Raw genomic sequence first — 14,514 nt, 5'->3', positions numbered from 1 at the left:
TTGAATTAACTTCTCAACAAATTTACTCTAAACAGCACAGTGAAGAGACCCAAAGACTGAGTCCTGGAGCAATCCAAAATTTAAAGATAAGAAAAGCCATAGAACAAAAAGAGGAGTCTAAGAAGAAGCCAGTGAGAGTGCAGAAAAACAAATAGAAAATGATGACCTCAAAGACAACAAAAAAAAAGTGTTTCAGGGACAAAGGAATGATTGCTTGTGTTTAATGCTATGCCAAGTGGGATGAGCATTTAGACTTAATCATTGAATTTAGCAATGAGGAAGTCTTTATAACCTTGAAAAGAGCAGTTTCAACAGAGTTATAGGAGAAAACTTGATTAGAGTGGATGGCAAATGGGAGCAGGGGAATTAGAGACAGCAAATTTAGACAACTGTAGAGCGATTTTGCTCTAAAGATGAACAGGAAATGGAGCAATAGCTTGAAGAAGAGTCAAGGGTTTTATTTTGTTGTTTGTATGTAAGATGGGAGAATGTATAGTATGTCTGTATGCTGGCAGGGATTAAACAGAAGAGAGGGAATGCCAACAATGTAAAAAAATGAAGGGAAAATTATTGCTGGAGTACACAAGTGAAGGAGTGGGCTTCAGATAGAATCAGGCAAAATTCATCCATAGAAACAAAGGTGAAGGCAGATTATGTAGGTTTGGAAGTAGGTGAGCAGGTCAATGTCATAGTGGGAGCCGGAGGTTTGATGAGAGGTGAGACGGCACAAAACAGCCATCTGGAGTGTGAGAGAGTGAGTGGGCTAAGAATAGGTAATAGGTTCTCTGGGCAGTCGCGAGGGTGCACTTGAGGTTAGGGGGTCATGATCTCGAAGTGAGACTGGACAGGATGGATTTAATCAAGGTTGCAATTTTTTCAAGTGCACAAAATGCAAGATAAGGCAACAGAGTTAAGGCTGTGTGGAAGGGAGTGATAATTGGAAATGACTGCCAGTGAGTTCTAAGGTAGGTAAAGGTGAAGTGAGAAAATGAGGTGAGTGACAGGGAAAAGATGAGATGAGCAGAAAGAATAGGGGAAATGGTAGATGATTGACAGATAGATCGATAGAATAATATCTACTTCAGAGCATATCTGAAAATGCTAACAGTAAAAAGTTTTTGTTTTTGTTATTTTTAAAGTGGTAAAATGACTTGTAAGTACCAGTGTGGTCAGAGATTGTTGGAGTCACGTTTCTAGAACTGAGCTAGAGAGAAAGGAGACGGAGCCCAGGGAGTGATGAAGACAGAAGGGTTGGATAACAGGGAGGGTTTGCAGGCATTGAAAGTGACAGGGGCAAGGGCATGACCTTGGAGCTGAGAGACTAAGAAAGATGGAAGGACAAACTCATTGGAGAAGAGGAGGCAAAGGAGCCCAGAGGACAGGCTATCGTAATGATTCTAAGAGTAGGGTTAGAGTGCATGACAGTGAGCTGGTCCTTAAAACCTGAGGGTGAGTGATTCCACACTGGGTGGCATAGCCTGACAAGCTGGTGGTATTCATTGGAGAAACAACTGGAAGTAGCAGTGACAGCAAGGAAGACAGAGGTCCTGGCTCACCCCACTGCCGTCTCCACCGACCGCCCTAGAGGTACAAGGAGTATGCGAGAGGAAACAGCTTCCACTTGAGAGGGCTCTGGGGGAAGCAGTGTCCTCAGGGGAGGGCTAGATATTAAGGGAGAAACTGTTCTTCTAAGAATCTAAATTAGTTGGTTACTGTGCCTGAATGTTAAATTAGGCTCTTCACCTCCTGGCAGTGAAAGTTTCATAAAGGGAGAAATGAGTAGGATATATAGTCCTTAGGATCTGACAAAAGGAGGTATATAATTTCTTCAAAAGAGGCCAACACTTTCTAAAATTCCAAGAATTTTTCCCATAATCATTTTTATATCTCTTGCAACTAGAACAAAATTTGAAATATAATCAGAATACAATAAATGCTTTTTTTAAAAACCAAACTCATCTGACACAGAGGTTCATCAAAGACAATATCGTTAATGGCAGTTTTTAAAAATAAAAAGCTTATCTTAAACCCTAAAATATGGCATTGTCATGAGGTTTCTGTCTTGATCTTAGTTTTGAATCTGAGATGATCTTTTCAAAAGTGAATCTATTATAATCATAAAATTAGTTTTAACAGTTCCTTTCCTACAGACACACTGTGCAGTACATTATAAGGCACAGAGATAGTTAATAGTTTTTAGTATTCACTTTTATTCTTTCATTTTGAGGAGGAGAACCTGCCATTTAAAAGCATGCAAAGCTAATTAAAGCTTTTTCACTATTTCATTATCTGAATGTAGTTGCAAATTCTGACTTAAAACTCTTATCAGAAGGAGACTCAACATCCCTCCGTGAACAGCAAATGAACATTCAATTAACACTTCAATACATGAGTATTTTAAATAAAAGTATACTTTATTGTTAATCTCATTCTTTACAAATGCAAATACCCAATTTTAAAATCCAAAGAGAGTTTCCCAGTTTCCCTCCTTTTATTCTTAGGGGAAAAAAAGTTCTTTTTTCTATTTACAGGGAAGACCCGAGTTTTCTGAAGTTGTCATGAAATTAGAAGAGTGTCTCTGCAACATTGAGGTAAAAATCTTTACCTTCTGAAATGTGTCCATAAAAGAGCCCTGAATATCCAAGGATGTCAGGGATGTAGGTGAGACAGTACTTATAAAATGTTACTAGGAGAGTCCATAACTCCATTCATATTACCCTATTCATTAAATTCCTCAGCGGGGTTGTGAGGGCGGAGGGATGGATCAGAATTGGCTGCATCTATAGGGGCAAAGGCAAATCCAAAGTGAATTTGGGCCCTTTCAACAAATAATCAGGCAGGCAATTGACACAGTCATGCTCAGCTTCAAAAACTGAGAAGTAACAATTGAAAGTATAACAATATATTAGGAAGTATTTAAATACTTTTTTTCTATACAGAAATTTCTACATATAGAGAAATGTTAAGTAAAAATGTTAAGCCATTGTCTACTTATGTTCAATAAGAAAAGGAAAAATTATCAGTAAAACACATGCATGAGTTAATTGGATGGCATGGCTTTCACACCACACATGTGCTGAATAAAGTGATATATGTTGGTAATCAGGCTAATAGGATTTTCTTCCCTTAATATCAAGGAGCCGTTTGCTTTAATTTTCTTTAAAATTGCCTTGATTTTCTATATACCTGGTCAGAAGAGAGCATTTGAAAATAGGCAAGGAAGCTAAAACATGAGCGCTAATTCAAAAGTATTATGTTCTCTAATGCAAATGAGTGTTACTGGAGGAGGAAGACAGACATCACACACATAGGATCATGTATATATCTACCTATCGAGGGAAGGGGTGACAACGGGGAAGGGACAGCATCAACCTGAGATTGCACAACTAAACCTCAGAGTGGAACCATGCAAGGAAAGTCTTCTTTCCTTAAAAAAAAAAATTCTCAACTGAAAGTTACTGGAACCTAGTTTATTGGAAGAGTTCCAGGTCTCCAGTTGCAGCCTGCAGTAAGTTGACTCTATCTTATGACTCATTCCTGGAACTTCTAAAGAGGAGGTCTCTTGTGTAGAAGAAAGCTTCAGTCTTTAGACATAAAACCTTCTTTCCCTTCTCTTAGGTCCTGAAATTTACAGAAAGTAGGGAAACCTAGTAGTAAGTTTGATGGGGCCTCAGCAGTCCCCGTGGACAAAAGCATCTGCTAGAGGCCTTGGGTGTTAAGAGATGCCTTCAAGGCTTGAATTTAAAATATCCTCTCACTTTAAACCTTTGTGTTTGACTGGCCAAGATTGCTCCTAGCCTGAGGATATATCCCCTAGATCTGGCTGTGTATTCCAGAAATAGGGACAATGGTAGGATCTGCTAAACTAGCTTACCTTGTTACAATGATCAAGCTTTGTAGTATATTCTCCCACTCAGGAAAGAGGATGAACGGGCTATATGCAAAGAGAGTTCACTGGACTGGTTGCACTAAATAATGGACCAGAGTCAGCCTAAAGGGGCTTGATTTATGGAGTTCAATAAGGCTCTATCCTCTCTACTCTTCAACTTTTCAGTCAATGGCTTAGACCAAGGTCAAGAGGGAGCTACTCCCAGCATGTACAGATAATAAAATTCAGAGGGATAGAAAACATTTGAAAGCAGGACTCTACAATATCTTGGAAGATGAAGTAACAGGACATGTCTAATAAGAATAAATTTAACAGGAATAAATACAGTGTCCTGCACCAGAGCCAAAGAAACAATAATAAAAGTATCAAATGGTTTAGAAGCACCATGAATGTTAGTGGATAACAAGCTCATTAGGATTTAGAATATGAAGTGGCTGTTTTGCTACTGAATAAAAGCATGGTCATTCTTGTCTGAGATGGCCAAACAAAATGGTACCCAGTTGTGTCTCTGATCCTTTTAAAGGAATAATTAAAACTCGGACACACGTTAGGGAAGAGAGACCAGAATGGTGAATGGATTGAAAATCATGTAACATGAGAACCAATTGGATGAACTAGGGATGCTAATCACAGAAGAGATAAAATCGGGCTGAGTCCAGTAGCTGTTTTTAAACATCTGAAGAACTATCATGTGGCAAAGGGATTGGTCTTGTTCTCTATGGGAGAACACTTGCCAGACATTAAAGCATCCTTCACCTTATTAAATGGATATATTCTTGGAAAAATGTGTAAATCTATTTTATGTGAAGGGAATTATTCCATATAAAGGGAATCATTTTAGCTATGATTTTAAAGGAACTCTGCCATGTATCATATTGCCATAGTGAAGAATCTTTTGATCATTGAATAATAACCTTCTAAATATATTTTATGAATCTGATTTGGGCCTACTGTGTTTTCAGAAAGATGAGCATATGTTTAACAAGCCAGCTTTCAGCATAGAACTGGGTCAAAAAAGTAAATTAAGCTAGCCAGGTGTTGCCATTAGAGGCTAAAAGGAAAAGCCAGAAGCAAGTTGAAATGAATAGAAATTAAAATATAAGAAATCCTAGGATAGAAAGTCAAAATAAATCTATACTCCATTCTACGCCTTTCCACCTATTGGATGTATTAAACGATTGAATCTGCCTCTCCTTCACTCAGCTGATGTCTCCTGCTTCGAGTAACAGCAGTGGGTCTCTCTCACCTTCCTCTTCTTCCGATTGCCTGGTGAGCCGGGGAGGGCCTAGCAGGAGCCATGTGGCAGCATTAAGGAGTCGTTTTGAATTGGAATATGCTCTAAATTCGAGGTCTTGTGCTGCCTGGTCCCAAAGGTAAGTGATAATTTAATTAATAGTCTCACAGTAAAACCATATTCCAGAGTCTTATCAAGACAGTCACCTGATTTGATATTACTATCAACAGGGGATTAACCACCCCTCCAGAAAACTTGAAAGAGGAGTTTTGAGACCATTTTTTCTTACAATATTATGATCAGTAACTAGAAATTTTATTCTCTGTTAGTTTAGGTCCTCAAAGTTGTAAGTCATAGCCAGTAACTCTAGCTTAAGTAAGAAATATCTATTCAAAAACAATAAAAGGAATTTATGGAATGGATTCTCAGGATATTTTATGGAATCCAAGGAAGAATTCCAGTGTTGGAACCAGGAAATAGCATTGAGGATCTGAGAACCAAAATTTTTATAGCAGCAATATTCATAATAGCCAAAAGGTGGAGACAACCTACATGTCCATCAACAGATGACTAGATAAACAGAATGTGGTATCTATACAGTAGAATATTATTTATCCATAAAAAGGAATAAAATACTGCTATACACTACAACATGGATATACCTTGAAAACATGCTAAGTGAAAGAAGCCAGACACAGAGGTCACAGAGCTTTGGCCCTGTTTATATGAATATCCAGAAGAGGTGTATTAGCTCAGGCTGCCATAACAAAATACCATAGACTGGATGGCCTTAAACAACAGAAATTTATTTTCCCACAGTTCTAGAGGCTGGAAGTCCAAGATCGGGATGCCAGCATGATTGGGTTCTGGTAAGGGCTCCTTTCCTGGCTTACAGAAATCTACCTTGTCTCTGTGTCCTCACATGGCATAAAGAGAGCCCTTGTTTCTCTTCATCTTCTTATAAGGGCCTCAGTTCTATTGCATCGGCGATCTACCCTTATGATCTCATTTAACCTTAATTATTTCCTTAAAGCCCCTTAATTACCTCCTTCAAGGCCCTGTCTCCAATACAGTGACGTGGGAGATTAAGGTTTCAATAAATGAATTTGAGGAAGGACACAATCCAGTCTACAGAAATAGGTAAATCCATGAAAACAAAAAGCAGATTGATGTTGCCAGGGGCTGGAGAGGAGGGAGAAATTGGGAGTAACTGCTTAATGGGTACCAGGTTTTATTTTGGGGTGATGAAAATATTTTAGAATTAGATAGAGGTGATCGTTATAAAACATTGTGAATGTACTAAATGCCACTGAATTGCTCATTTTAAAATGATTAATTCTGTGTTGTGTGAACTTTACCTCGATGGAAACACACAGACACACACACACACATACACACACACACACACAAAATTAAGCGAAGGGGTAAGTCAGAAAAAGAGAAAAATAATTCAACATTTTCCCATACCAAGCTCTGCCATCTACATCCTGCAGTCCCCAATAAGCAGTCTCTTTGTCTCTCAGCATAATTGTAAAAGTTTCAAGGAGAGATATATCAGTTACCTATTACTATAATAATCCTATATGATAACACATCCCAAAATACAGGGATATACAAACATAAGCATTTATTTCTTGCTTATGTGTCTGTGGACTGGTTTTGGGTAGGCTTGACTCTGAGCTACAGATTATGTCCAGATCTGCCCCACATGTCTCTTACCCTCCTTGGTGAGCAGGTAAAAGAACACACCATCTGCGGCGTGTTCTTCTCATAGACAAAGGCTAGGAACTCAAGAAAACAAGCCCAACTCACATGCGTATTTAAAGCCTTGCTCAAGTTGTGTCATCTGACATTCCACTGGTGAGTCACATGGCTAAATCCAACATCAATAGAGAGGAAAAATATACTTGATCTCTAGTGGGAAGAACACCAAGTCACGTGGCAAAAGGCATAGATATCAGATGCATGATAAATTAGGAATAAAAATGTAGTCTACTGTGAGAAAGAATGTGATTGGCCCTTTTTGGATTAAATGACCATCTCCGTCTAAGCAAATGTGGTTGGAGTGGGGATGGGGTCATATTTCATTAGCATAAACATGGCTTCCAGGGGCCTCTGTTCTGGGTGGGGAGCAAAGAAGGCAGTCACTGTGAGTTTGATAGATCCCCTGTAGAGGCGCACTTTCCAACCTGTGGAAAACCAGAAAAGACTGGTTTAAAAATCTCTCTCCTTCCACACGAACTCCAGAACATTTGCACATGGGCCCAGTTACACATGCACTCACACACACATACATACATATGCATACCCACTCACACATTCCATTAGCAAAGTAAATGTTCTTAATATCTGGAAAGTGGGAAAAATTGTCTGGAGTTAGCAAGGGTTTTACACAATCTACAAATTGTTATGGTTGCTTTTTTAGCTGTAGTTATTATTAATATATTCCTGGTCTGACAAGAGTTGCAGCTGTAGCTATGAAGAGATGAGAATCTGAATCATGATTCTTTTAATCTATGGAATGTCATAAAATTAAGTATCAGCAGGTTTGATTGATAACCAGCCAAACTGGACATAATCTTTATTGGATTTCAGTCTCTCATGTATAATAATTTCATAAGGAGCCCATAGGCCAAGATTAGATTAGGTTTGGTCACATCATCATCTTCTAGTTTCATCTAGTCTTCTTACTCTCTACTTGTAGTTTTTAAAATTATTTCTCAGAACAATCAGATTTTGATATTTCTAAAGCACAGTCACCTGAGGTTTGTTCAGTTGAGACAGGTTGAGAGAATGAGCTGTGGAATCAAACAGATCTGATGTTAAACCTTGGCTTTGCCATTTACTAGCTCAATGACCTTGGTCAAGTTATTTAAATCTTATATGTAAAATACAGATAATAATATCAGCTCTTAGGATTGTTATAAGGAGAGACACTATTGTCATAGTAGTGACAGTAATTGATTGAAGGATACCAGCAGACCCAAGCAAAGAATACAGTTCCAATAATGTCGTTAAGTCACAGAATTTATAACACAAAGACTGCTACATAGAGTGGAAGGCATGGCTGCACTCCCAGTTGGGTGAATTGGAGGTGGAGGGAACAGCTTCTCTGGCCTTCAAGAACCTAGATAGGTACTAGGTATGCCACTGCTAATTAAAAAAGAAACTGCCTGAACTGGGTGAAAAACCCATCAGGTTGTTTGAGATGCTTTCTTTGATATTCTCATTAAATTTTTTATAGCCTTCTGGCCTTTCATGACTGTTAATGGAACTCTGATAAGTGTTTGTCTATCAAGTGTAAGATTCTCTTAGGAGCCTAGCACATCCCTGTGTGTTTGTCATGCAAGTGAATTGAAGGTCAGTTTGTTAGTTGTACCATCCCTCTGGCAAGCTCAACCTTTGGACTGCTTAAAATCAACTCCAGGAATAAGTAAACCATTTAGCTAAGCTGTAATAATGTGCCAAGATAGGAATTAAGTCTATTTTATCCATTACTATATCCCTAGTATCCAGCAGTATGATTGGCATAAAGTCAATAAGTAAAAAATATTTGTTTAGTATATAAAAAATAAAGAATTAGATAAATTGGCTGAATAAATTATACTTACTGTCAACTTGGAGCTTAATCAGTGAATAGACTTTAACTATTTTCTCCATTCTTTCCATTTAAATAACTATCACTGCTGAGCATACTGGGCACTGTTTTAAACACTTTGAATAGTCATCTAATTAAGCCTTAGGAAATCAGTATTTCAATTTTTATAGTTGAAAAAACTGAGGCTCAGAAAGGGTAAGCAACTTTCTGAAGTTAATGGAAAGCAAGTAGGAGGCAGAGCTGGATTCTCACCCAGGACTCACCTGTGCTTTGTGAGTTTCTCTGGCACAGGAGGTGGCATATTCCAGAAGCTTGATATATTTTGCAAATACTTGTATTTTCTGGGGTTCTTCCAGTTCTGGAAGTAAATCTGGGAATGAATTCAGTTACTCCTCTCAAACCTACCTTTCCAGATTGTGTACATGAAGGCAAAGGAAGTGAGACCAACGATCAATAGGTTCTTAAAGTCAAAGAACCCAAGGTTACAAGAATTGATGGACTAAGTCCAGCAGGGAAAGTTTAACAGCCTGCAAGACAGTGGTTCTCAGCTTTGGCTGCACATTAGAATAACCTGGGGAACTTTTACAAGTACCAACTCCCACGATCGATTAACCCAAAATCCACAGGGGTGGCATCAAGGCATCAGAATGTGTTAGTTTCCCAGGTGATTCCAATATGCATCCAAGTACGTGAAGCTTTAGGAGAATGGTACAATGCTAACCTGCCGGCCAGTCATTCTGCAGGAAGAGGACGCAACTGATGGGATAAATGGAAGAGGAAAGTGAAAGCCAAGGTGAAATAGCAGCTCTGACCAATGGGGAACGTTATGAAGGCTGATTACCTGCATGGTCTCTCCCAGAAGTCCTTGCAATGTACCAGTAACTTCTGATCTTTGAGCTTCCTAACCATCTCTCATTCAAGTTACACAGCTAAAGTATAATTTTTAGTATGGAATTATGATTTTGAAAAATGGGTACGAGATCTGCCCTGTAATTCCTACTAATGTATGGACATGGGACCCCCTCAACAATGTCTTGAAAATGGTGCATTTATTTTTCAATTTTTGATGATAAAGTTCACAGCCTGTAGTTTGGAATTTTGTAATACTTGATTTGATATGGTTTTTGGTTGTTTGTATATTTGTTTCTAATAATTATTATTTTTCTTCATAAAATAAATTTAGAGATGGGAAATTATGTCAGAGATTTTCTCTACAGATAATAGGAATTCGCTATTTCCTACTGAAATGACAAAATGATAAAATCTGAGATTGAGAAAGGCACTCTTGAAGTTCTGCCTCTTTTAAAATATTTTGTGTTTCTAGATATATTTGGAAAACCAAGCATGTGGCACTTGCTCCTCCCACAGGGTATGAAATCTCCCATCTTGTGCATGGATTACATCACGTAAATTTAGAAATGACAAAGTGATACACAACCTTTCAGATGTGAAAACCAATTAGTGTTTGTGTGGGGCTTGGCTCTGAGAATAGAATGTTATGACCTAGTTAGCCGTCCAGGAGAAGAAAACCAGGGACCCAGAATTTGGAAGTGTAAAACAGATACACTTGGAATTAATCTTTCACACTACAAAAGGGTCCATCAAAGGGTTTCCTTAAATAGAAAGCTTCCCTAGTGCACTTAGAATGCAATTCAACTTATAAAAGTTGAATATAACATAAAATTTTAATTTACACATAGTTTTTCTGGATACAGCGATTATGTAAGATGATCGCACCATGAAACTGATGTTCCCAGCAGGAATGAAGAAAGGAGAGTGGCCACGAGATCGCGTCGATTCGCTGCTGTGGAGCAGGATATTTACTAGTTAACAGTGGCCACATCTCCTCCTTCTCACTGCAGGTCAAATATTCCCCTCTTTAATCTGCCACCTTTTTCACATGCTTCATTGTACTGATAATTCCCTCAGGCTCCCCAAATGTTCCCTTTTCTTTCAATTCTTTTTTGTTAATTTTTTTTTATTTCAGCATATTATAGGGGTACAAATGTTTAGGTTATATATATTGCCCTTGCCACTCCCCCCTGAGTCAGAGCTTCAAGCGTGTCCATCCCCCAGACGATGCTCACTGCACCCCTTAGGTGTGTATATACCCATCCCCATCCCCCCTCCCATTTTCCCAATGCCTGATGAATGTTATTACTATATGTGCACTTAAATGTTGATCAGTTAATACCAATTTGATGGTGAGTACATGTGATGTTGTTTTTTCCATTCTTGTGATACTTCACTTAGTAAAATGGGTTCCAGCTCTATCCAGGATAATGCAAGAGGTGCTAGATCACCATTGTTTTTTGTGGCTGACTAGAACTCCATGGTATACATATACCACATTTTATTAATCCACTCATGTATTGATGGGCACTTGAGTTGTTTCCACATCTTTACAATTGTGAACTGTGCTGCTATAAACATTCGAGTGTAGATGTCCTTTCCTTTTAATAGTATGTCTTTTGTTCAATTCTTAACTTCTTTCTTCATGCCTAACTTCTTTCCCTCGCCAACTCACCACAATCAGCAGTTTCAACACCATGTTCATGACTGTTGCAAATTCTCTCACACTTTGCTTCTCTCTTCTCCATGGGTTTCCTTGTGATTTCATAAATCCCATGGCTCGAACTCACACCACACACACACACACACACACACACACACACACGCACACACACTCCCACACACACAGTTGACCCCAGTCCGTATAATATCCAACCTTGACCGCTCTGCTTCCCAGCCTTTGCAACATCTTTAAAGTCTCTCCTGTTCCAGCTCCGCCATGCCCTAATCCACTGAACTTTCTACTGGCAGCATAATCTTCCGTATGTAGAACTTCGATTATATTACCTGCATTAAAACCTTCAATAATTCTTTGTTGCCTCTAAAATTAAGTGAAGTTATTTCATTCTGGAGTCTAAAGCCATCAGTGATGCACGTTTCCATCATAGGGTCCAATGGTTCAAAGCAGAGAGTGATAGTATCACCCTCCCTCTTCTCAAATGCTTCCTAGGGTTTTTGGAACTATATGAGGCATTTTTATTTTTTTGGTATTCCCAATGACTAAGAAGGTGCTACTGGTATTTAACGGGCTGGAGCTTGAATGTTGAACTTCCTACAATGGTTTGGAAAATCCCACAAAACAAAAAATTATCCTGCATAAAATGCCAACAACATTTCCCATGGGGCACACTATAGACAAAACGGAAGTTCCACCATTTGCCATACAACCTCCATATTTAAGCTACTATCAACCTATCACTATATCTTGTTTTTTTAACCTTGACCCCCATCCCCATCTTGTCAAAATATTAATTAGCCTTTAGTAATTATCTCAATTACTTCATCATGTCATAAAGAAGCCTGTTCTGGGGCTAGTCCATCCTCACTCATGCCTCACCAAAAGCCACAGTACTTTGTGCCATCTTATGCATTTACATCATTTCATCTTATAATCATGTGTCTTAGTCCCCACTAGCTCATAAATACTTTAAGCACAGAAATTTTTTTTTTCTTTTGTTATTATTCAGGTGCCTACAATATCTAATTTATAATTTAACTGTATGTGTTGAATCTTTTTATTTATCACAAATTAGGGGACTCATTAGTGGGGCTGTGAATATCATGTTTTGTATTGTTGAAATTGAAGTGAGTAAAACTCTGGCATTCAGATATTTTAACTGCTACACTCCTGTCAAGTTCAAATATGTTCTTGTCCAAAAATAATGAACCCCTAGATATTCAAATTCTTTTTCACCTTACCCCCTCTCTATTAGGGCATTAAATGTCCACCCATTTCTTTTTAATAAACAAAAGGATAGACTGTAGGTACTTGAGACATGTGAAGAGAAAAGTGACTGCCACATTCATTCCATGTATGTTTAAAAAAGGAGAGATTGCTCTGAGTTGAGAGAGTTAAGAAAGGTTTCACTGAAGAGGCAAAATCAAGGAGATACAGTCCAGATACAAAAAGAACAGAATGAATAAACATGACAATGATCGTGAACTTTCCCTCCCTTCCTTCTTTCCTTCTTTCCTTCCTCTCTTCCTAAAAAGAAAAGGCATTCCTTTCCCAATTGATTTGCAACAGTAGTTCTTCCATATATTAACAATCTACATTTAGATAGGTCTTGTTTTTGTTTCTTTATTCTGTTTCATTGAGATATTTGTCGATTCCTGTGTCAATAGTACACAATTTTGATTATAGTAGCATTATTAAAGTTTTCATACCTGGCAGGATATGTCCCATCTTGGCTATTCTTGACTTTTCTTGGCTTTTTACCCTTCTGTATATAGTAGCTCCCCCTTGTCCACAGTTTCTCTTTACAGGACTTCAACTACCTGTGGTCAACCTCAGTCCAAAAATAGGTGAGTTCAGTAGTACCCCTTATAGAAGGAGGATATGTTCCAAGACCCCCAGTGGATGCCCGAAACCAAGGATAGTACCAAATCCTATATGTACTGTATTTTTTCCTATACATACATACCTAGGATAAAGTTTAATTTATAAATTAGGCACAGTAAGAAAATAACAATAACTAATAATAAAATGGAAAAATTATAACAATATGCCAGCATCACTACTCTTGTTTTCTGGGGGCATTATTAAGTAAGATAAGGGTTACTTAAACACATGTGCTGCAATGAAAGTCCAGAGTGCTGGGAAGTGACTATGGGTGGGTAGCATACACAGCATGGAGATGCTAGACAAAGGGATGATTCATGTCCTGGGACAGCATGAGATTTCGTCACACTACTCAGAATGGCCAGAATAGCACACAATTTAAAACTTATGAATTGTCTATTTCTGGAATTTTCCATTTAATATTTTCAGACCTTGGTTGACCCACAGGTAACTGAGACCATGGAAAGCAAAACCATTGATAAGGGTGTGGGGCCTACCATACAGTATAATACAATATTTTGAGAGAGAGAGAGACCACATTTACATAAGTTTTATTATAGTATATTGCTATAATTGTTCTATTTTATTATCAGTTATTGTTAATCTCTTATGTGCCTAATTTATAAGTTAAATTTTATCATAGGTATGTATTCGTGGGAAAAAACATAGTAGATATATTGGATTCAGTACTATCTTCAATTACAGGCATCTACTGGGGATCTTGGAACGTATCTCCCCATGGATAAAAGGGGGACTGCTGTAAATTTTGTAATCAGCTTGCATTTTCCACAAAAATATACAATTTTAATTATAGATATTTAAACCTAAAGATCAATATGGGAAGATATGACATCTTTGTGCATTTCCTTAGTTGTTCTCTGCTGTCTTTTAGTAAAAGTTTGTAATTTTCTCTATGAGGTTCTTATATACTTTTTGTGATATTAATAGTTATATCCATTGTGATTGGTGAAATAATGTGGATGAATTGTTACAATATTATTTATTCTTTCTAGAATTATTTTCTCACCCTATTGGTTATTTTTTTCTTTCCTTTATATTATTTGAATATGCATTCTGTTTTATTTTATTCTTTAGTGGGTACCCTAGAAAATTCAACATATTATTTAACTTAAGAAATTCTATTCTTAGTATGTTTTTCCTACTCCCCCCCAAAATGAAAATTAGACCATTTTAGTTACAAATAATTTTCTCCTGACTTATATAATATTTCTGTATTTTAGTTTCATCATAATTTTATAAATTCCACAGTTTAGATATTATTTTATTGTTTTATACAGCTATGGTTTGGATTTACTCCATATTTACTATTTCATTGTTCGTTATGTTTACATTTCAAACCTTTCTCTCAGGATCATTTT

At 37.6% G+C, this 14,514-nt stretch overlaps 1 protein-coding gene across 1 annotated transcript in view; it reads left to right on the top strand.

Annotated features, from left to right (window-relative positions):
- The window catches only part of TNNI3K (TNNI3 interacting kinase), a 302,666-nt gene that overhangs the window by 249,433 nt on the left and 38,719 nt on the right, over positions 1-14,514 (top strand). Inside the window, exons 19-20 of the mRNA XM_012661060.1 lie at positions 2,532-2,591; positions 5,093-5,262. Coding sequence (XP_012516514.1) covers positions 2,532-2,591; positions 5,093-5,262 — 230 coding nt within the window. The remainder of the gene's footprint in view (positions 1-2,531; positions 2,592-5,092; positions 5,263-14,514) is intronic.

The sequence above is a fragment of the Propithecus coquereli genome, unplaced genomic scaffold (assembly GCF_000956105.1).
Source record: "Propithecus coquereli isolate 6110/MARCELLA unplaced genomic scaffold, Pcoq_1.0 Scaffold7, whole genome shotgun sequence".
NCBI lineage: Eukaryota > Metazoa > Chordata > Mammalia > Primates > Indriidae > Propithecus > Propithecus coquereli.
Note: the sequence above shows the minus strand (reverse complement) of the source record. Positions and strands in the feature narration are given on the sequence as shown.